The 23,610-nt window shown below is 35.2% G+C and overlaps 1 protein-coding gene across 1 annotated transcript in view; it reads right to left on the bottom strand.

The window, feature by feature from the left end:
- The window catches only part of LOC148953985 (inhibitor of Bruton tyrosine kinase), an 85,335-nt gene that overhangs the window by 22,069 nt on the left and 39,656 nt on the right, over positions 1 to 23,610 (bottom strand). The window contains exons 5-10 of the mRNA XM_089086064.1: positions 22,162 to 22,407; positions 21,200 to 21,339; positions 15,040 to 15,201; positions 13,915 to 14,054; positions 6,402 to 6,571; positions 890 to 1,012 (exon numbers count right to left, since the gene is read on the bottom strand). Of these exons, the coding sequence (XP_088942190.1) occupies positions 890 to 1,012; positions 6,402 to 6,571; positions 13,915 to 14,054; positions 15,040 to 15,201; positions 21,200 to 21,339; positions 22,162 to 22,407 (981 nt within the window). The remainder of the gene's footprint in view (positions 1 to 889; positions 1,013 to 6,401; positions 6,572 to 13,914; positions 14,055 to 15,039; positions 15,202 to 21,199; positions 21,340 to 22,161; positions 22,408 to 23,610) is intronic.

Here is a 23,610-nt window from a genome sequence, read left to right as displayed (position 1 = left end):
TACTAATTAATACTACTAATTCAATACACTATAATTAACCAGCATGTGTTCTTTTGGTCTATATGTACAATTCATTTCCTCATAAAACAAGTCCTAGGTTTTTTCTAAAGGCCAAAAAATGGAAAATTATACCCTTTCTGAATATAAAATTTTTTGAAAAAATTATATAATTTTTTTTTCAAAAATAGAAAAATTTTGAAAAAATAAATAGAACCCTTTAAAATAGAAAAAAATACAACCCTTTCCGCTATCTTCAAGAAGAAAGCTTAAAAAATTTCAGTCTCACTCATCTGACAAAACAACCCTTGAGCCTTATTTAGTGGAAGAATATAACCTGCCGTGAAAAATCTGATAAACAAAGCCGGAATACGAGCTATCCCGACCGACTTACACAAATGGGACCACTCATCCTTGTAAAATTGGCTTCAAATACTGTCCATGGCAGCACGGACTCTAAGAGCCATTTTCTACCATTTTGTTACACAAATGTCGGTTTTGGCCAAAAAAGAACCAAAAAGATGTTGATTGAAAACCTAAAATAGGCATTCGACTTGTCGTGAAAAAAAAAAAGAAATGGTGGTCTACAGCCCCCCCCCCCTCCCATCCTGAAAAATGAAGAAAGTTCTAGCAAAATCCTGAAATGAGAAATTCTAGCATGGAAAGCACAACTGTAGCGCCTGCCTTTTTTTCTTTTTTCTTCAAATTAAGATTATTTGGCCTTATGAACCTACTGTTGATGAGAAATAAGTACAAAAAATAACACGAACTAACAATATCAGCAAACTCTTATAGCAATAGGTTTGATCCTTTGTTGTGAAAATAGCATTTTACCTATCTATTCGGAAAAAAAAATTACGTTCCCATGTTTATGTATACGAGATATTCTTACTTCGTAAATAATGTCATGGAGAAAGTCACCACAAAAAGATTCTTCAAAGAAAGCGCACATCTGTTCTCTCATTGTTGATGATGACACTTGAGGTACCTGTAGTAAATCCGCAGTTGGGTGATTCTGTAACATAAAAGACAAATTATTTTATAAGAAACGATTAAACTACCTCAAAAATCTGGGGAGAAGGAGAAGTTATAGTAAATAGAGAAATTTTGGAATCATTGAAAAGTCTTTTTGTTTGATTTATTATTATTTTGGTTCCACAGAGGAAGGGTGCCCTGTGACGGAAAAGCACCCTGAAAAACGGCTGGATGGATACTGGATAAAGAATAATTGGTTACAGAATGCCCCAAAGTAAATGTGTTTAGTTTTTAACTACTCAAAATTTAGAATTAATTGATAAGTTAAAGATCTGATTTGTTGGTTTTAATTTAAGGGGCACATAAATATGGTTATTTTTGGTTATGTTTGGTATATATGGTTAATATGGTTTTGGTAAATATGGTATAGTTTGGTAAATATATATATATATATATATATAATATTTACGAATATATACATATATGGTTATATTGGGGTCTTAAAGATGTTGGCACGGCTGAGAGGAGAGGAGGTGATATTTAAAAAAAGGAAGAAAAAAGAAATCTCCGGGCTTGATTTAGCAGTCAAAGGATTCGAACCATCGGCAAATTCTTCAATCATCCTGGTAAGAATAAAACTCAACCCTTAAGGTACGTGCATCATTAACGTAGTTTCGTTTTGTCGTATAACATAACATAATGTTACATCGAATAATCTTCGATGTGATGAAGTGTTTGATGTCCTTCTCAAGGCCTCGCAGAAAATACACCTTGACAAAAGCAAGCAGCGGGTAAACATCTCCTAGACGATTCTCACAAATAGATTAACTCTTGTTAATAATATTTCTCAAATACACATTTTGGTTTTGGGCACAAGGATATAAAATAAACTTGTTCTTTTGTGTCAAAAGCATCCATAAGGTCTGTACACAGTTTGCAAACCCCTTATTTTTAGAATAATGAATGGTCGATAATATTATTATTTTCCATTATTTTGGGACACGTCTGTTGGACTTTTGCAAAGTTTCCGAGAAACTATAGAAATCAAAAAAATTACCTATGTGGGTATTAGTATCAATAGAGATGAAGGAGAATAAAGATTAAATCCAATTTACAATAACTCAACTAGGGGGCAGGTCAAAATTTCCAACTGTAATGTCTTACATAATAGTCTGCAAACAAGTGTCAACCTTGTGAGTGAAAGTCGGGATGGGTTCTATGCTAGAAAGAGTCAACGGACCATAGCTCAGCTAGCAGATAAAAAAATCCATTCAATATATAATATATAAGTTTCTTCGACCTGGCGACATGTACAACCTTAGATTGCCTATATAGTTTAAATGATCTAAACCTTGCAATTTTAATAATGGGTGATGACCTGGGGTTTATGTAAATTCTTTCAAGTAAATAAAGTATTTCATTTTTCCTAGATCTCACTGCCAAACTGAAATTACACGAGAGAAAATCTGGTGCACCAGAGACAATCTTTTGTCTTTTGTGTGCTTATTCAGGCTATTTACAGTTATTGCAAAATTTTGAAAGTTATTCAGATGTGAGTTTTATTTATTTTTTTTTGTTTTTTTTTTCGTCTTTTTCTTCGCATGTTGCGTTTAATTTAATTTTAACATTTTCATTCCCGTCGACATAGGTTCCCAGACGTGGAGTCGTTATTATTTAAAGTTTGTTGTTTTTTTTTTCCCCACTGTTTTATTTAAAATATTCCCATTTTTTCTCTCTTAAATTGTGCAAATGGAAAAGCAATGTGGCCTAGGAAATTATTTGCCATCAATGATAGAATATCACTTATTTGTCAATGGGAAAAATTATTACGAAACAACCTATCAATAAAATATAGTCAAAAAAAATTGCAAGACTAGAGCCATCTGTTGAGTCTAAAGGCCAAAATATATTGATTCAATCAGAATGAGCCTAAACATCCACTTAGGGCTAAATACGTACCTCCTGTATCGCCAAAATTGGCACGTATGTATCAGAGTGAAGTCAACGCTTTTTTAGGTACTCAAATTAGGCACGGAAGAAATGAAGAATCCAAGAATCAACCAATATGTTCATTTTAAGACAAGTCTTTGGCCTACATCATTCATGGGATTATGCCACATTCATTTCTTCCTTTTTCTTTTAAATACAATGAACTCAAGAGGGCTAGGAATTAGACATAATTGGAAACAACGACAAAATAACTATGACAACTATAACCGAAAACATTGACAACAAACAACTAGAAATCATTTTGGTAAATCGGCGATCAATGTTTTTTTTTTTATCTTTTTAGAGTTTAGTTTTATGTAGCCTACAATAAATAGTTTACAAGCCAAAACTGCCTGGTGTTGCTCTAGAATATATATATAATGGTTTATTATGTGCTTCCGAGATCCCATCTCTATTTTTTAGTGGCTTATGATGCCCTTATACACACACACCCTGCAACAAGCTCACTCTCAAACCCTCTTGACTTTCCTCTGCCACTTCCTACTGCAAAAGCAAAATGTTAGCCCTAAAAGGCCAAACAACATAGGAAACAAATTAAGAGGTGGGTCAATCTCAAATATAGTGTCCTTGTATAGAAGAAACCTTGAGATAGTTGAGGATTAAAAAACCAAGTGCGAAACTATATATAATACAAGTAATTGAAAAGAATCTCTTAGCTCCCAATACTCTCCCAGTCCTCCTTAACCTTCTCCAGTCAGAGAAGATTACGTTAAACGAAGCCCGTTATAACGAATATAACTATAAGCACGTTAAATGAAGCGCTAAATGCAACAAACCCCTTCTCCCTCAAACAGATTTTTCCCTGCAAAAAAAGTAGGGACAATTGCAAGTAACTGGGGAACAACGTAAACCCAGGCAAATTTTTTAACATACTTAATAGATCAGAGTTATGACATCAGTAAAAAAAAAGTATTTTCTAGACTAGCAGAAACTTTCTTGAATCTTTTTGTAAAGAGGTCCAGTTAGCACACTTATAGATCGTTGCGTCTAATTGTCAGGGATACTTCTTCGCCAAATCTATCTTCTAAGCACCACATCAGTGGCGGATCCAGGGGGCCCCCCCTAGCGTAGTCTAAAGTAGTGTAATTTACTTAATTAACTCAAGTTTGCATTAATTAAACTTGCTCCTAACGCAACGGATCAATCTCGTTTGCACCCCCCCCCCCTAAAAAAACTTTTCGGATCAACCAATTTTGCACTCCCTCCCCTAAAAAATTTTTCGGATCAACCTATTTTGCCCCCCCCCCTAAAAAAATCGGATAAACCTATTTACCCCCCCCCCTAAAAAATCCTGGATCTGCTCCTGCACCACATTGAAAAAACAAAATGAAAGTATGCAGGTTTCTTGGTATTTAAAGGAAGCTGAGTTATATATTTTCCTGGATTGTTTTTCAGAATCTTAAATCACTGTTTTGACATAATTTCAGAATCTGTTAAGTCGAAGTGATTAGCTGTAGTCGCCAGTTCTCTACGGCTTAAAACGCAAAGCTTTCAAATATTTGTAGTTTACTTGGATTGACCAGGGGTAATCTTAGATTACTCAAAGGGACACTAAAAAACGCATATTTATCTTTTTCTTTCATCCAATATATTTTTACAAAAAGTAAAATCTATAATTATCCTAACGCTCTCAGACAATTTATATAAATAAATTTTAATTACTCTGATGGAACGGTCGCCAGCTTCTGGGCTGAAGACTTGAGCCTAAAACAGAATTATCTTGCGTAAAGGATACAAAAGACCTTTAGAAGTCTACAAAGCTGCACTTACATATGGCATAAGCCAGTCCCACTTTCTACATTTTGACATTTAAGGCAGTCTTGTAATTTTCTTTTGCAAAAATTTCCTCCTCTATATACTAAGATCCTGAAAACTCTTTTAACGTTAATCAGGTTTAAAATTAATTCCTGTTAATCAATAAGGAAGAAGAATTTTTTCAGGGGTCTAAGTAAAAAAGGCATTCGGGTGTACATTCTTAGTGTCACCAAATTAGGAAATTTTAGACTTATGGAAAGGGACGGGATTGGAATGATAAAGCAAGGTAAAGGCATGGATATGAAAATAACTAGTATTTGAAAAAAATCAAAAGATTTAAGGGCTCAGGAGATTCAAGCAGGTCAAGCAACGAAGGATGTAGCAAAACCTTTGAACACCTATTGTCGGACCAAAAAGACTTGAGAAGAAGCTAATAGCATAGAAGTTGGTTTAAAAAGGATGTTCTAAGGTCCTTTAAAAAGGAAGTTGATTTTGAATTGAAAATCAAGTATTTTGCAGTAGGCCTCAAGACATGACTAATTGTAGGAAAAAAGCCAAGACAGATAGTCCGGATAATTGAGAGGGAAAAATGTTTAAATGGCACGGATAAATGATGGGAGTAAGTATGACTCTCTTATTGAATAAGTACTTGTCCGGTTAGTATTTGCAAAGGCACGCATGCCTTGCCTAAAGTCTCAGGCAGATTGATCAAGAATTTAAAATTAACATAGGACCGTTATATTGCCTGTAATGAGAGGCAAACAAGGCACGCCCGCCTATGGTCTTACGAAGGTTGACCAAGAATTTAGAATTGACACAGGACCGTTAATTTGCTTGGAATAACAGGCACACAATTGTTTAAAGCCATCTTCATCTTCCAAACAGTATCTAAAACGAATTAAGAGCTAATTGTCTATGAATTAAGAGTTAAAGAATTAAGAGCTAATTGTTTTACTCTTGGTGAAAGAAAAAATGCATAGGTAAGAATAGGAAATAAGAGGGTCCATATTCATGCCCAATGTAAAGATGCATCAATAAAAGTGTGCTTCAGTTGACGTGCGAGTGAAAAATATCGTACAAATTAAGAAATAATATATTCGGGTGTGATGATATTGATAATCGATGATGATGATGATATTCGGGTGTGATGAAATATGATGAAGAATGGTTGAAAAGTATGATTGGAAGTGAATATTATGATACTATTAAGCGGCTGGAAAGATTCTTCTGAATAAGTATAGATCATATTGGAGACTACGTGGTATTAAAGGCTAATTTTTAATTTATAAGTTTTTTGTACTGATGAAATGTTCGTATAATTGTAAATAATGTGTTTACTATTTTTGTTTTTGTTTTTTTACCATGGCTATGTGGTTCTTTTTCTGATTATTATCATATCATGTTACTAACTTCGTTTTAGAATGCCGTACAAAATTAACTAATATCAAAATATGAATCATATAATTGCATATAATTCAGAACAAGACCTGAGACCTAAGCTAGTCGGATTTGTATCTCGTAGAATTAAGCCTACGGAGTCCCAGAACTTTCTTCAAATGTTTATTAAAATTGCAGCTCTTTCTGAAAGAAACAACAATTTCTGACATAATCATATATCATTCACCCAATCCGAAATTAAATTATCTTACTAAGAAACAGTTTACCTGTATCACACAGAAATTTGTTCCCTTAATATCACAGGCAACAGCCACAGCACGATGAATATTCGGGATGCGCTTGAGTTTTATCTGATCACAGTTGCTTCTATCACAGCCATCACTTATTGAAGTAGACGATGAATTTTTTGTAAGTGTTCGACCACCTTGAGTTTGAGCTAAAATATATGCACAAATACATACATTAAAAGTTATGACAAAAGTTATTTTTTTCAAAATTACAGAAATAGTATGATTGCAATTTTTTAAGCGTATTTTTGTGATAAAAGAAACAATACAAAAAAAAACAGAAAAAAGAATTAATAAAAAGTTGCTTTTACTGTATTACATCAAACGTACTTGAATGCTCGTGTATCGTTACATCATTGCCTAATCAGAGGCAGCGCAGTAGCATTGCTCAAGTAAGGAGCCCTGTGTCTTCCATGCATTGTCTAATTGCTTATATGTATGTTTTTTTTTTCGGCCATATTGTATGGAAGGGCTAGTCGTTGAAATTTCGGAAAGAGCTCATTCGATTGAAAACACTTGGAACTTATAACCCAGAGTCCTTTTGCCAAAAGGAACCTAAAGCGCAAAATAAAATTGGGACACATGCCACTCCAAAAGATGGAGCCTAACAAAAGGGGAAAAACCTTTTTTTCGATTGGCTCGAAACTTATATTCTTATATAAGTTTCGTTATATTCTTATATACGAACGACTTATATATAAGTCGTTCGGCTAAGAGGACCCCAATGAAGAAAGAAAATAGATAAACATATTCCCCCAAAATGGGGCCCACAAAATTCTTTCCCTGGCCACTTCGTATGGAAGGAGGAGTCGTATAAACTTAAGAAGGTGCTCATTTGCTTGGAAACTGAAAGACCTAGTGACATTTTTAAGAGCGTAACTTATCGGAGGGCAGTCAGCCTTTCTCCTCTGCCCTTTCAATCAACCCGACGCCCATAACATTGTATAGAAATTTCGAGATAACCGTTCTGTTCAGAAACGTCAAAAAGTCTAATAAGTATGCTTCCAATGTCAACATAAGTCCCGCAGTCCTGTTTTGAGGTCTTTGTTTTGAGGTAGAGGGGCTAATTATGTTTTATTTCCAATCCACCTAAATGTTTTTACAGTATAAGCGAAGATAGAAATTATAACCCAATCAAGTCTAAGTAGCAAAATAAATGAAAAATTACCATGTGGCACCAGGTTATTAAAATAATACATCTGTAATCTCTCAGAAGTGGATTGGGATATCAAGCTGAAACTTGCCGGGAGTGTTAGGGAGGCTAGGTGTACTTATTGTCTACTTAGGGGGGGGGGGCTAATTTTTTCTGAGCCACTTAAACGTTTGTGCACTATGAGCCCCTAGGGGACCAATAATCTATTGACAGTTAAGTAGTGAGTGAGGTAATAATAGTGAGGTAAAGGTAGATCAAAAGACACTATGTGTTGCCAGGTGATCAAAACAGTGTAACCCTCATTTCAACTTGAGGGGGAGGGAGAAAAAAAAAGTCTATTTTGATTTCTAATCTGTTTGAAATATAATCAGTTTGGCACTATAATCAGTATATTCCCAGTGAAATAGTGATGTAGACTGAAAGAAACCATGCGTGCCCAGGTTGTCAGTATAGCGTATTTGCATACACTTAGGAACAGCTTCGGAGATCGAGTTGAGAATTTTAAGGGGTGCTGGGTGGCCAAGTGGACCTCAAATGAGACATAGGGGGAGAAGTAAAGGTAAATCGAAAAAAACATGTATCCAGGATATCAAAATGCCATATATGCGGCACAGTTTGAACGATTAGTGGGGATTGAGCGGAAACTTTCGAACTGTCGGGGGAAGGAGGCAAGGGGACTTCATATTGCGTTTAGAGGGAGGGGATGTGGGGTCAACAAATGTGGGTCTCCAATTCACCTAAAAGTTTTGGTACTATTAGCTCTAGTAGAACGTCAAATCTATTCGTGGTGAAGTAGTAGGGTAAATCAAAAGACAGTATATGCAACCATTCTATCAAAATAGAGCATCTGTAGTATCCAGGGAACAACTAGGGGATCGATCTAGAACTTTCTGTGAGTGTCTGGGGGGAAACAATGGGACTTCAAATATTATGGTCAGGGAAAGGGATAAGGGCGCTAAAACATTTTTCTTCTTTTTTTTTTAATCCCACCTCCTCTCCTCCCGGTGACCTTCAAATTTTCTTTAAAAGAATCTCATAATTTATCCAATGTCACCTACTCTTTTCTTAATAAAAAAAACATCTTAAAAAAATTCAATTTGTTAAAAGTATATAAAAATTAAGCATTCCAAAATATACCAGGGAACTAAAATAGAGGTATACTACATTTCAATTTTCTTATACCATTTAGGTTCATCCGATATCTCAGGCTGCCCTTCCCCCTTAGGGCACCCCTTCCATCGTGACCTTAAATTACACATTCCATAATATTTTTCATCAACCTCTATTTTCCCCGATATATAATTCACAGAAGAAACATTTTTCTTCTTGAATACTAGTTCACTCAAAAAAGGAACGACAATTATTTCTCAAGGGCATGAAATTTATATCAAACAGCTATAGGACCAAGGGGACCCTTAAGCACAGAAAAAACTTAAAAAAATTTGCTTCGCCCAAAAATGGACCCAGAACATTTTTTTCCCTATCAGCTAAGAGTTGTAAAACTTTTGTTCAGCCCAGTTACTTGATTATGAATGTTTCTAATCATTCCAGACTAAGAGACTAAAAGATTCGGGACGCACAAAACAGGATTCAAATTTTTTAACTCTTCAATCGGCTTGAGAAAACGTTCTTAAGTTTCTTGGCCTTATGCAGAAAACAATTTTAAAACTAATTTTGGCTTTATCAATTCGTGACACCCAAAAAAGGGCCCAAAATTCGTTTCGTTTCAAATAGGTTTGTAACTTATAGGGCATGTAGACATGGAAGTTAGATCTTAATGACAACAAAACTACATTAAAGATTGGTCGCGTCAATACTAGGCCACAAACTTTGTTGTGGCAAATAGCCAGAATCATTTCGGCAAATAGCCGAGATGATTTCCTCGTCTCCAGAAGACCCACCCTTTGGATCTACTCTACCATCTCCTGCAAATGTATCACTACATCTAAAGATGATTACATTAGATGAGTTAAGGGATATTTATAGTATGAAAAATAGTTCGTCCGGTAGTGACCTAGTGAGCCTAAAAATTCTAAAATGCATTTTCCCTTGTATATCTGGTGTTTTGACATAACAGATTAATGATTGCTTCCGTCAAGGAAGGTTTCCAGATTGTTTAAAAAAAGCAAGAGTGACACCGGTTTATAAAGGTGGTGATAGAAATGATTTGAATAATTATTGCCCAATATCAGTCTTGCCACTTATTTCTCATCTTATTGAAAAATGTTTTAGTAATCGGTTGACCTGTTTTTTAGAGAAGTTTAATTTGTTGAATAATAATCAGTTCGGTTTCAGAAAAGATAGGAAGACAGAGGATGCATTGATATTTCTGACTAGTATAATTAACATAGCTTTAGATGAAGGACTTAAGGTTGGTGCAGTGTTTCTAGACCTACAGAAGGCTTTTATACAGTTGACCATGGCCTACTCCTGGAAAAATGCGAGGTCTATGGGATCCGAGGTAAAGCTCTTGACCTTATACGGAGTTTCCTTAGTAACCGGTACCAGTTTGTAGAGATGACTTGTATACAATCAGGACCCCGCCCAGTGGATAGTGGTGTCCCGCGGGGGTCAGTTCTTGGTCCGATTCTTTTTTGATTGTATATTAATGATATGCCTAATTGTATCACAAGTTGTTGTTTTAATGTTAGTGATATGGCCAAAAATCCCAGAAATGAGACGGTATCATTATTTGCTGATGACACAGTTGCTGTTAGTACCGCGAAGACAGAAGAATTACTTCAGACATCGATGAAAGATGCTATTGAAAGGTTATATTCCTGGTTGAGGGTAAATAGGTTAAAGACTACTCTGGGTAAGACTAAGTTTGCTATTTTTTCCCGTTCACCAGATTTTTATCCATGGATTCAGGATATTGTAACACAGTATGGAGCTTTAAAGCGGGTGTGTTCTTATAAGTACCTGGGGTTTAATATTGATGACGTTTTATCATTCAAGCGCCATGTACATTATGTTTGTAAAACTGTGTCTCGTAGCCTGGGTCTAATGAGAAAACTTAAGCATTTTTTTCCTCATTTTTGTTATGCGCCTTCTTTATTATTCCCTTATCCATCCATATATATTGTATTGTAGTAGCGTTTGGCTTGGAACATTTGCTTCTATTGTTCGGCCAATACAAGTTCTACAAAACAACGCTGTTCGGCTGTTAGATGGCCTATAACCCCGGGATTCGGTATGAAACGCGTAAGAGCGTGTAAAGATACTGCCAACTTCCGGATTACGGGAGTTGTATACACTTCTATTCATTTTTAGGATTCAGAAGGGTATAAACCTCCCGTGTTTTGATAGCTTGGCAAACCTGATATTTTCCGTCCATGATTATGATACTAGGTCATCTGTAGAGATTAATATTCCGCTGGTTGTTTCGGCCCGATCGATGTTTTCTTTGCTTCACAGGGGGATCAGAAGTTGGAACCATCGTGATCAGGATACACAAAATATAAGTGATATTTCTTCGTTTAAGATAGTAATTAAAAGGATGCTTTTTATTATGCATGAATTTTAGGGTTTTTTTTTTTTTTTTTTTTTTTTTTTTTATTTTTTTTTTTTTTTAATAATGATATTGGTAAATATTTATGGCTCCTGGGGGTGATGATTATGAATATTATAGTAAATTTAATGAAAATGGTAAGGTTTGTGATACTGTTTGGGAATTGTGATATAGATAGTTTATTTTTTTTTCGTTTTTTTATTTTTTGTTATGGTAGTGTAATTTTGCCACCCCTTGGACAAGTTTTTACTTCTTGGGAGGGCCATTATAATGGTATTAAAGTGTTTTATTGTTTGGAATAAAAGCTGGGCGTGTTAGAAACACGCCCAGCTTTGTTTCGTCTTCGATCGACTATCCACTTACTGGGCATGCACAGTGGCCCAAAAAAAAAAAAGGAATAGAATGATTTCGAAAAAAGCCAAATCAAAGAGAAAAATTGGAATCAAAGTGGACAATTCCCAAGCCACCCCCCAATCCACGCCGTCCGGGAAATTTAATTTTTTGAAATAATCTTTCGTTGTGTACTTATGTTCAAACGGACCTTAATTAAAAAACACACCTCGTACATAGAGTTGGTATTTTAGTTAGGTTAGGCTACATTTTGCATACAACCCCGCTATACTTATCACGGGGCTGCACGCCCCGCGCTAAGTATAGCGGGCCATGTACACGTACACGTCTTGAACAACTATGTAAGACTTATATCTTTATTGTGCAAATGTATTTCTTTCATCATTTCAGCAATCATTTTCCTGTAGCAACTTAATTTAAAAAAAGTTTACTTTCTTAGCAGTGATAAAACCCAATGAAATGGCCAAGGGGTTGCAAAATTGGGGGGGGGGATATCGATAATCTAGCGTTGTTAACAATAAATTTTTAGTAATTGAATAGGAGATTTACTCAGCTTTCGATTCCGGTTATTAATTTGTCAATATTTTATAATGTCAATATTAATTTGTATTCATTGGTCAAACCCCAAAACGCGTCAAACATCATTTGTTTCTATCAGCATGGAACATTGAGGATAAACAGATTGGACCTAAGAATCCTTAGCAAAGACAAACATTTCAGAGGAAAATGTAGCGACATCAATTCTAGAGGCAAAAAATACGATATTTTCTTCGCTGATCTACTTTCAAATTTCAGGTCATGTAGAAACTGCATTTAAAATTTCAGGGCCAATTGAACCGTAATTAAGTTAAAAATAAAGGTAACAAATCTCGCTGTATTGACTCGCGGTGTTCTTCTTTTTTCTTTCTTTTTCTTAAAGGAACAGAACAGAACTCTTTTTATTAGATGACCTTGACATACATTTATATAAACAAACCTAACAGTTACAACAAAATACAACCTAAAAGATTGTTTTAATTAAATGCTAGATTCAGATACGTATATATTCGAAAGTTCTAGACACCTTAGGTCTAGAGGTTCAAGGATAAGCTTAAGCCCTGTAAAAGACAAAACATTACACAGATTCTCCTCCCCATCCTCCAAAACTCTACGCTAAAATCATTATTGAAATTATTGAAAAAACTACAGTTGATCAAAAATTTAGACTGAATATTCAAGTTTCGTCCAAAATTTACATTAGAATCCAACATTTTAATTCTTGAACGGAAAAAAAAACTATACAAATATTCCCAATATTGACCAATAATAAAATTAGCCTTTGTCAATCAAGAAGGAATAGAAATTAATTTTTTAAACTTACAAAAAAGAGTACTTTTTTCCAAAAATGAAGCTTTTCAAAGAAAAGTAAAGAACCGTAATAAAACCTTAGACGAGCAGAAATGAAGTTGCACAATAATTCAGGCTTAAAATAAACTGAAATTACTATGAATGAACAAACGAATCCCAAAACGAGTTAGAATTAAAAACAGATAATCACATTAAAAATCAAGATAACAGAGAATTAATGAATAAGTGAATCGTAAAGCGAAATCATGTCAAACTTAAAACGAACAAAAATTACTACAAACAGGAATAAGGCACTACCTTCCAAATTTCTAAAGGCCAGAACGCCATTTGAGCTTTATTGAAAACAAGCTATAGTTTAGACGTTCTCTCTTTTAGAATTGTAATACTGAAAATCACAAGCTGAGACTTGCACGAATTAATATCATTATATAGTAAACACTCAGTCTACTTTTCTTAGTTTCTTTCAATTAATCTTGATTACTAAGGTGATTTTCCTATATTTATTTTTCTTTTGACTGTGTTGGTGGATTTTTTTTTATGGTGTATTTATGTTACAACAAATGAAACACACTTATCGCAATATAAATTGTTTTCAAAAAAGCTAGAATGACACGCTGGCCTACTCCTACTGATAACGTAGCTGCAGAGTACTAGCTATACTTCTCAAAGTGGGAGAATAGCTGGTAGCCAAATCACTCGTAAAAATGCAAAAACGTACAACTCGTAAAAACGTAATAAAAAATGCGTAAAAAGAAATTTTTGATTCGTGAATTTTTATAAGCCCCCCCCCCTCGGAATAAAAATCTTAGTTATGGCCCTGGTTAAAGTATAGTTTAAAGTTTAGATAGTTATATAGGCAAGAGAAAAATCACAGCGTTTAATTATTTGTAAACATTCTAGACACCAGAGCAACGTAATTACCAAAAAAAAACTTGCAAAAAAAAAACATGAAAACTTCGCTTAACTAGAGAAACCTTCAACCTTCAAATTCTTATTCACTTTTAAAGCACATTCATTTTGGCTTGAACATATGAACGTATACAAACAATGAACGTATGAAACGTTCTACTGACGTAGAACGTATGCAAATCTAGCTCATTATTAGCATAAAAGATGAAAAATAATAATACCTTCAATAGTCAGCTTTCTCTCTCGCTTGGGCAAATGCGTTCCCATATAGCCTTCACCATCCGAAGTCACAATCAAAAACCCTGCAAGGCTTATGGCTATGTCAGTAATAGAAATTGGCTTGCCAATATTTGGTATACATCTAAAAATATAACCACAGAAAACGTACTTTATTTTCTTCTTCTATTATATCTCAATTTTAAAAATACTGATAGTCTTCCAAAAGTAGGTGAAGTACAATCTAAATTTGAGACCTCTACGAGTTATGTTGATTAAGGCAGATAGTTGGATCACGAACATATGGACGGTCATAAGGACGAACCATCCAGACACGTACTAAACACCTTCGTGGGTTTCTGCCTGATCTAATCATATACAGTAAATTTTTAATTCCACAAACCGTGAACAATAAATTTCTCAGCTCACTAAAGCATTATGATTCAGTAAATTCGAAGTCAAATTTGGACTTCTGAATAACTCGCAAGTTAGAAACTCAGTTTATACGCAGGTCTATCCTGTCTTACGATTGGGAAATCAAGTTGAAACATTCAGAGACAGACAAGGCGACATCGAATCTTTGTTAAGCAGAGGATGAAAACAGTTTTTCTAAGAACCTTATTCTCCAGCTTGAATAAAACAGTACGAAATATCATCCTGTACAGTGGGTATGAAATATTCGTACATATCTATAAATATATATATATATATATATATATATATATATATATATATATATATATATATATATATATATATATATATATATATATACTCCACTGACTGTTTTTTTTTTGTTGAAAAAACACTTTTTCACTTGGGGCATGGGTTCCCCAAATATTGGTTTAGAAAATGTTCCGATTTTTTTCACCCACTAGTAGGAAATTAAAGAATCCTTTCTTTTGAAAAGGAGGCTAAAGATTTTATGGGTTGGCAGAAGAGCGATCAACCTTGAACGATCAACGAAGGTGTTTGTTTTGAAGGGAGTGTGGGGGTGGGGTCTTGGGGAGTGTTTATGTATCAATTTGACAAAAGACATCACGAGACACCTTTAGAATTGTGGTTACCATTGTTGCAAATACCCATTCATTGTTCGAAAGATGAGAAATTCAGTGTATAAAGTAGGCTACCTAGTTAACGTTGGCGCTGCTTCTGTCCAAACAGAAATTGTACCATATTTTGAGAGCATAACGATTTTGAGACCACGTCCGCCGCTTTCTTTCAATAAATCTGGATGAGCCTTCGGATCTAAATTTCCTCCTATCATTTGAACTCTATCAAGGAAAGGTTGCCTGTAAAAAGAAATATAAATAAATATATATAATAAAAAAAGGCAAAGAAGATGAGTTCTAGAAATACATATGCTGCATATGTTTTCAAAAATTCATGCAATAAAAAAGGGCAATTTTACCTTAAAAACTATTCCTAAAACATAATATTCATCCCTTAAGTACACAGCCTATAAAATAGAAAATAAAATAAATAAAAAGAGCAATGAAGAAGAGTTCGAGATATAGATGTGCTGCATATATATATGATAAAGTAAGACAATTAAAAAAAAAAAGAAAAATCCCCATTACCAAGTATTTCTGTACAAACACTATTTTTATCCTTTACTTAGTCCATTTTTTAGTACATGCCATCACTTAGATCGAGTCTCAAATGATAACCTCCGAAAACTACTCTGTTGTGCCCTAACCGTCGTGGACCGGAAAAAAGCCAACAACTCTACCTGCTTGGCCATATTGAGCGAATGACAACCAGCCAATACCAAAAATTACCTTCGAAGGACGGGTTCACGGCACACGCCCCAAAGACGACCTCTTTAGAGATCAACGGAAAACTTCCTGGCCCATAACCTTTCCTAGTTACTACGTCTAGCGCCAGAGAGATTGAAATACCGTTCATCGTCTGCGTAGAAGAGAAAAAGCCCAAACACAAAGGCCGGAAGGGACTCAATTCAGTAAGTCAAGGCTTAGTGTCCCCTACATGTATTCTTCATCAAATCTTATTATATGACCAAGTTGTTCCTGCCATTATTTGAGCTATTAAGGGGGTTCGCAACTAAAATCTTCCATTTGTTACTACTGCTGACAGCTCACCGCAGCATAAAACCACCTAAGGCCAACATAGGTACGCATGCTGCTCTTCAATTCCAATATATTCAAAGCCTCCCTTTTTACACCCTCCCAGAAAGTTCCAATTTCCCTTAAATTTTTCTTTATGACATTCTTCCACCCAAGACGAGGATGACCTACTTTCCGTTTAGCCCTAGACGGTTGGCCGAAAAGGACAATCTTCGGCAATCTGTCATCCTTCATCCACACAACGTACCCTATTCATCTCAACCTTTCTTTCATTAAAGCCCTAGAAAGCGGGATTGAACTACATTTTCCGTACAGCCTACTGTTTGAAATACGGTCAGTCCGCCGGATTCCCAGAACAACCCGTAGACAATTTCTCAGGAAAACATCTAGCAAATCTTCATCCGCTTTTCGGAGCGCCCATGCTTCAGAGCAATATTTGACACTGTCATCACTGTAGTTTCTAATATTCTACGTAATTTTTACAGGTTGATTCTCTGGTCGAACTTAAGGCATAGGACCTTTGGTGACCTTTATTTGACTTTTTCAGACTAACAATGGTCTATTCCAAGGCTCTTTTGTAGTGGAAATTAAAGCTTGTTCCTATTTCATTGAAAAGGGGATGTGTGAAAAGAAGTTAAATTATTTCACATGACTCCTCTTCTTCTGTTTTAATCTCTTCATTGATAGTTTTCCTGTATTGGGTAATAAAGACATCTGCTATTATCATTAGATAATAGCCGAGAAACATCGGAAACATCGAATACTACTGTCAATACTAAAATCTTATATGTAAATAAAAAACTAAATGGTACAAAGGATCATACCTGGTAATGAGCGTCGTTTGATTGGCTTTAGGAAGGGCTATGCATTTTGTACCCGTACAATAAAATCTGACTCGATAAAGAAGTTTTCAATAAATTTGACGTACTCACGAGGTTTGACGAAAAAAAAACGAAGATTACGAAGACAAAATATAAATGACTAAGAAATCAAAAAAGCCAATTTTCAGCCAGTAAAAAGGAAGATTAAAACAACTTTGGCCACATGCTCAACATATTCCCGTAATGATGGCGTAGATACGTTCAAAGACCACCCTGGTTATACGTATAGTTCGACAATTAAAAAAAAAAATCACCCTCGTTTTTAGTTTCTTTATTTTATTTTTCTTTGCATTTTCCAGGCTTTTTGTCAAATGTCATATACAGCCAGTGTGGTGTTAGAACATACTTACAAGCTCAAGAAAATCCTACCGTTGCTAAATTATAAGATAGTTACACCATATAGTGTTGGCAAAGATGGCTTTTTAAATCAAAAGTCATTATAAACGCTATGTCACCGTTTTCGATAGTGTTCGTAAGGGTATTTTATGTCCGTGAGATAATCTCAATAGTTATCCTAAATCCCGTCCCTATAGTATCCCTAGTCTAGTTTATTCTTGAGGATGGACACAACTAGTATTTGGGATCCACTCAAATCGACAGTAACAGCTTTCAAGCATTTCCCCCAGGCGATGAAGCAAAAGAATACGACAATAGGTTATAGTTGATTTCCTCTTTATTTTGTTTCTAGACTCAAACGGACTCCTGCAGCTCAGAAAGCATTATTAGTGTCAGGGGCCAGATAGACAGCATATGGTCAGATTCAATGGTGTCAGATTAAGATTATAACCCTGGGCAAGTGTCTGCTTCTTAGCTTTTTATTATTTTCTTTTGCAAAAAATCTTTGTTTAAAATGTGTTGATCAACGCATTTTAATGCATATTTTTTCAGATTTTTTATTTGAAGCGCAGATTATAATCTTCGAAGGAAAATACCTCCCTTCGTCCCACTTCAACATAAGAAGTTACGTGTAGTAAAATCTTTTACGGAAATCCCAGTACTTTGTAGCTAGGCTACCTGGCTAACTTTTGTAGATAGTCTTAGCATAGGGTATTTCGTCGTAGCGATAAATAAAATAAATTTGCTTTTTACATAAATCAGGTAACTGCTCATCAGTTAATTTAGCCTTTTCGAAATTCGTAATGTTTTTGAAAATCTTCAATTGAGATTTATATACTTATTCACTTTCAAGACTTTTTTTTGTTATTTTCCTTAAAAATGTTTCATTTGAAACAGAAACTACAATTCCCGAGAAGAAGGCTCTTATTATTTTCCCATTCTGTGTTGAAGATGTGCAAGAAGTGTCTTCTACAGTTAAATCTTAGTATTTGTTTAAGCCACGTATTGGCAATGTTATTTTTTCTCAGGACAGGTCCTTCCTTTGTTTCATCTACAAGTTCCCTCGGTTTTGTGTAGGTTGAAAAGGCTCAGGTTTATTACTATGCTTATGGTTGCGATTAGTGGTACAACAGCATGGAAGTTGTTTTCGAATAATTCAGACTTTTGTCCCTTTGTACCAATTATCCTTTATTATGAACATATCTTAAAGCCCTTCGCCCCGTTCCTTTGCCCTTTTTCTTTCTTTTACTCATCTCTTTTTGGGTTCTTTCTTTGCTCCTCTGCAGCTCACTCCGGAAATAAAATCATTTTTAGTAACAGTCGACATGAATATTTTAATATCTTGTGCATCGTTCAACTGTTTTCTTTATTTAGCTTTCTTCAAAGATTTCCCAAAAGGCCCGATTTTTCCTTAGTTCCATTGCAGTAGCTAAGGAAGGGGTTTTATATATTCCCATGGACCAGGTCCCTTCTTCTTCGCGATATCTTATTTCTACATATTTATATAGAATAATCTCAGGTATCTGCAAATATTCTTGTATCTATGAGAACTAAAATGTAGCAGTTTGGAACGCTAAAGATATTAAATATCAGTACAAAACATGCTACCAGAATAAAGTATATAAAGGACTAGGATAAATTATATTCAAATAGTTTACTTTAGTTATATTTACAATATTTATATAATCACCTGATTTTAAAACTTCTGATTAAGTCTCATTCAGAGAGGGTAAATTTAATATTCAGAGGGTTCCGCTTTAAGTTGACAGAGTATCCTTTTTTTTTTCTTTTTTAATACTGATACCCCCAAAAAAGGGAGAAATTCAATATTTTTCCTTATTTATCACTACTAAATTTGAATTGATCGACTATTAAAAATATCTTAGTAGTTCCCAAAACTCTCTAATAAATTTCAGATTTCCTTTGACCGCAAGGTCCCCAGTCCTGCAGGTACCCCGAAGGGGCAGCTAGACGGCATAATAGTAAAATATTGTACTGGCATGTTAAAAAATTGAGAGGGAGTGATTAATCCAGAGTTGACCCCGTTAAATAAAGGAATGGGGCTACAATTACTGACAAGGAAAAAACTTAAGAGCGATAGGCTAAATATTTTTAGAATTTGCTTAACCGAGATAAAGCTCCAGGAAGAGATATAGAGGAAAATGAAAAAGTTTGTGATACCTTGGACGTGAAGGAAGATTTGTTTTTTGAGGAGGAATTACTAAAATGGACAAAAAATAATGAGGCTCCAGTTGCTGATAGGGTGGTAAATGAGTTTCTTAAATATGATGGCTCTGAGGTTAGAAATAAGTTACTAAAGATTATTAACATTATTTTTGAAAAGAGGAAAGTATCTAATGATTTTAGGAAAACATTAATTAAGCCACTTTATAAGAAAGGTGATAAAAGTGAGGGTGGTAATTATCGAGGCATTAGTCTGGTCTCTCTAGGTAGTAAATTACTTAGTAATATGATACTTTTTAGAATGAGAGATGCCGTAGACAAAGTTTTAGGAGAAGATCAGTGCGGTTTTAGAAAAGGTAGAGGATGTGTCGACCTAATTTTCACTCTTAGGTTAATAATTGAGAAGGGCCTGAGTTTTCAAACGCCTTTGGTCCTCGGTTCTATAGATTATGAGCAAGTGTTCGATTCTGTTGATAGAAGGGCTTTAGTAAAGGTTTTATCCTTGTAGGATATACCAGACAAAGACATTAAAGTGATTAATGCTATGTACGAAAATAACACAGCTGCGGTTAAGGTAGGAAATGAGGTTACCAGCTGGTTTTGTATTGAATCAGGAGTTAGGCAGGGTTCTGTGCTATCCCCCTTTATATGGATTTATTTTGATGGAATTTTCCTTAAGGAGCACAGGAAAGGCGATGGGAGACCACGGAATCAATGGGGAGGAAAAAGTCTCTTGGACATTGATCATGCTTATGATTTAAGCATCCTTGATGAAAATGTGAACAAAATTAAGGAACTGTTATAAGTATTGTTAGTTCAGGGTGCCTGAGTAGGGTAAAAAATTAATATCACGAACAATACGTCATAGAAGTTAGGAACAAGTAAAAACAGGATTTCAACACTGGATAACGAAAAGATTGGCTAAGTCGACAGTTTCACTTAACTTGGTAGTATTATTAGTAAATATGGTTTGATCAGTGAACATGTCAAAAGTAGAATAGCCAAGGGTCAGGGTGTTTTTTCACAGTTAAAAAAAGTTTGGAAGAATAGTCTGCAAACCAAGATTAGAATATTAGAAGCTACAGTGATGACAGTGGTCAAATATGGCTCTGAAGCATGGGCGCTCCGGAAAGTGGACGAAGATTTGCTAGATGTTTTCCGGAGAAATTGCCTAAGGATTGTTCTGGGTACCCGGCTGACTGACCGTATTTCAAATATTAGGCTATACGAAAAATGTGGTTCACTACCGCTCTCTAGGGCTATAATGAAAGAAAGGTTGAGGTGGCTTGGGCGCGTTGTGCGGATGAAGGATGACAGATTGCCGAAGATTGTTCTTTTCGGCCATCAGTCTAGGGCTAAACGGAAAGCAGGTCGTCCTCGTCTGGGGTGGGAGGATGTCATAAAGACAGATTTGAAGGAAATGGGAAATTCGTTGGCGGGGGTAAAAAAGGAGGCTTTGAGTAGATTGGGATGGAGGAGGAGCGTGCGTAGCTGTGTTGGCCTCAGGCGGCTATGTGCTGCGGTGCGTTGTTAGTAGTAGTAGTAGTAGTCTCATAGCAATAGCGAGCCATAACACCGGGCTCCGTTGTTTTTGGCTTATAATTATATCAGCTTTGGATGGATAACTTCTCATAGCAAATTTGTCTTAAGATTGTATTCAAATCTTGACTATCAAATTTACAGCCAAAAGTAAGCGTTCAATTTTAGATACAGAACTCGGGGTTCCCAATATTTTGATGGCAAAACTTTTTTTTCTCTAGACCTGATCCACTATAATACAGATCATACATATTAATACGCACTTGCAAGCAATTCTCCTTGTCTGGTATTCGTGCAAAACGTATATGTCCCCGTTGGTGGTCACAACAAGGGTGGCACCTTCACTAGCAACAACTTGCCTTATTTTTGAACTACTGTCTGTTACTTGAATCAAGGATGTTACCTAAAAGAGACAACAACGAATGAACAAACAAAAGGAGAAAAACAATTTCAAGAAAGTCACAAATCTAATATATTTATTACAGATGCAATATACATTAAAAAAGTATATAAAGCGCAATAAATTTTAACACAAGGAGAAGGGGGCTTCCAATAGGCAGATACTTAGTGCAACATTCCTACCCCTCCCGTTCCACTGAGAAGTTTAAGAAAGTACGTTAAAATATAACAAAGTTGAGTTATAATATTCAAAAAGGGAAATATTTTCAGAGCTAGTGCTACCTACCATAAAAAAAAAATATTGTGACCCCCCCCCTCCCCTATATGTATAAAATGGACATAAATTAAATAAAAAAATCAAGTTTTCACACGAAAGTGAAGAACGACGTTAAACATTAAAACGTAAGTACTAAAATTAAACCTTAAAAATAAAACCTAGCGACAATAATCCCAATTTTGGTGCAAATAGAGCGCAAGTCTTGCAAAACATGATCTGAAAACGTTATCATTAGCAGTGAGAGATCGTTTCACTAGATTACTTGCCTGATGTTCAGGCCAAACTCGAAAGATCCCCGATTAATTTCCCGACTTTAGCTACATTTGACACGACTCACATACAACATTCTATCGACTACCACAAATTCTTTTTTTGAACTTTCTAGTATCACCAACTGTTTTTAAGTTGCTTAAACTTTCAACCATTAAGTTAATATATGGGGACACAGAAATAAGACTTACGAGAGGAAAGGACTGGGGACTCTTGCATCCCCTCGAATAAACCTGTAATGGCAGCCTGTATTTAGATAAAGATTGTAGAATATCTTACTTGTTTGGGTTGTACAATGGTTTTTTCACCTTGAAGATGGCCAAGGTGCCCAGCATTGAGTCCGCATGTAAAAATGGCATCACTTGACCAAAAAACCGTATGAAAACGAGAAGCCGCTATCCCACAAATCCTTACTTCCGTTTTTCCAGACTTTACAATTGGAGCCAACTGTTTTGGTGAGAGAATCGATCCTGGTGGGGGAAAAAGCCCCAACTGATGGTAAGTATTGGAGCCACAACTAAACACCTAAAACATATATTTTGAACTGAAAAAATGTATTTCAATCAAAATGTATACAAAAAAAAACTAAAGGAGTATAGAAAGCGCTATATAAGGAAAATGGAGTGAACATGTAGAAAGAAAAACGCAGAATGAAGAGAGATTATCAGAGAACATGAGAACAACGGAATGCGCTAAATGGCAATAAAATGAAAATTGCAACAAAGGCAATAAAAATTATAAAAATAATAATAACGATTATAAAAAGCAATTAAGAGAAAACCCTTAGGATCATCTTTTGGAGAATGATTTTTCTAAAGATGGTATACATATTTTGATAAATTACTGAATCTTAAAGTCCAAAGAATGGTTCATTTACAAATTGGTGACATTTAAGCTGCAGTTCAGGAGTACTTTGGAACACTTAACCTATTAAAGCAGATATTGGATTGTTCCGATTAGTCAACCTTAACTATTTTCAAATCAATTGAATTCTTGCTCTTGCTCAATCTAGTTGTATATAATAAATAGACCTCTATAGCTAATAATGGCGGTAAAATTTTCATGGCCCCTTTTTCTTCTTTTTTTTGGCTTGACAAATTCATCAGTTAGACTCTTAATGACCTTTTTGAAGCTAAAACTGCATTTCGATGACCTTTTTATGTATATTGTTGTGCAAATGTTTATTTCGATTTTTTGGTATAAATGCAAATAAAAACACACCAAATTAAAGCTTACGCAAGCTAACAGACCCCTCCCCTTCCCCTCAATAGCTTCTCCTGCTTCCTTCTCCTCACTCTCTTCAGAGTTTCATTCTATTCTCCCTCCATCAGATTCCTTACTTCCCTTTAATCTTTTTATAGCGTTTTCCCAGTTTATTCGAGGACGTGATGATTTTCGTTTAGCCCTTGCTGCATTTTGAAAATGACAAATGAGAAAATAAGATGTACAAGTACCTATGTCACAAGGCAGAGCCCGGTGAAAATTTGGAGCGGCGAACACGCACCTCAGTTTAAAAAGAAACCGAAAGATTATTTTTGGGGGGCATGATTGTTGAAATTTCTTATGGATTGTAGAGTTCTAGTGGAAGATGGGTGTTGGCCAGGGAAGGTAAAAGTGGATTGAGACGCATGGTGGGGGAGGTGACTATTGATAAGTGATGGAGACTGGATTAATTATTATTATTATTACTTTTTTTAATCTATCCATTTATTTCATTTATGAGGTAAG

This window comes from Artemia sp. Qi Xiang Cuo, chromosome 3 (genome assembly GCF_049724085.1).
Source record: "Artemia sp. Qi Xiang Cuo chromosome 3, ASM4972408v1, whole genome shotgun sequence".
NCBI classification, from domain to species: domain Eukaryota; kingdom Metazoa; phylum Arthropoda; class Branchiopoda; order Anostraca; family Artemiidae; genus Artemia; species Artemia sp. Qi Xiang Cuo.
The sequence above is the reverse complement of the archived record's forward strand: the minus strand, read 5'-3'. Positions and strand labels throughout refer to the sequence as shown.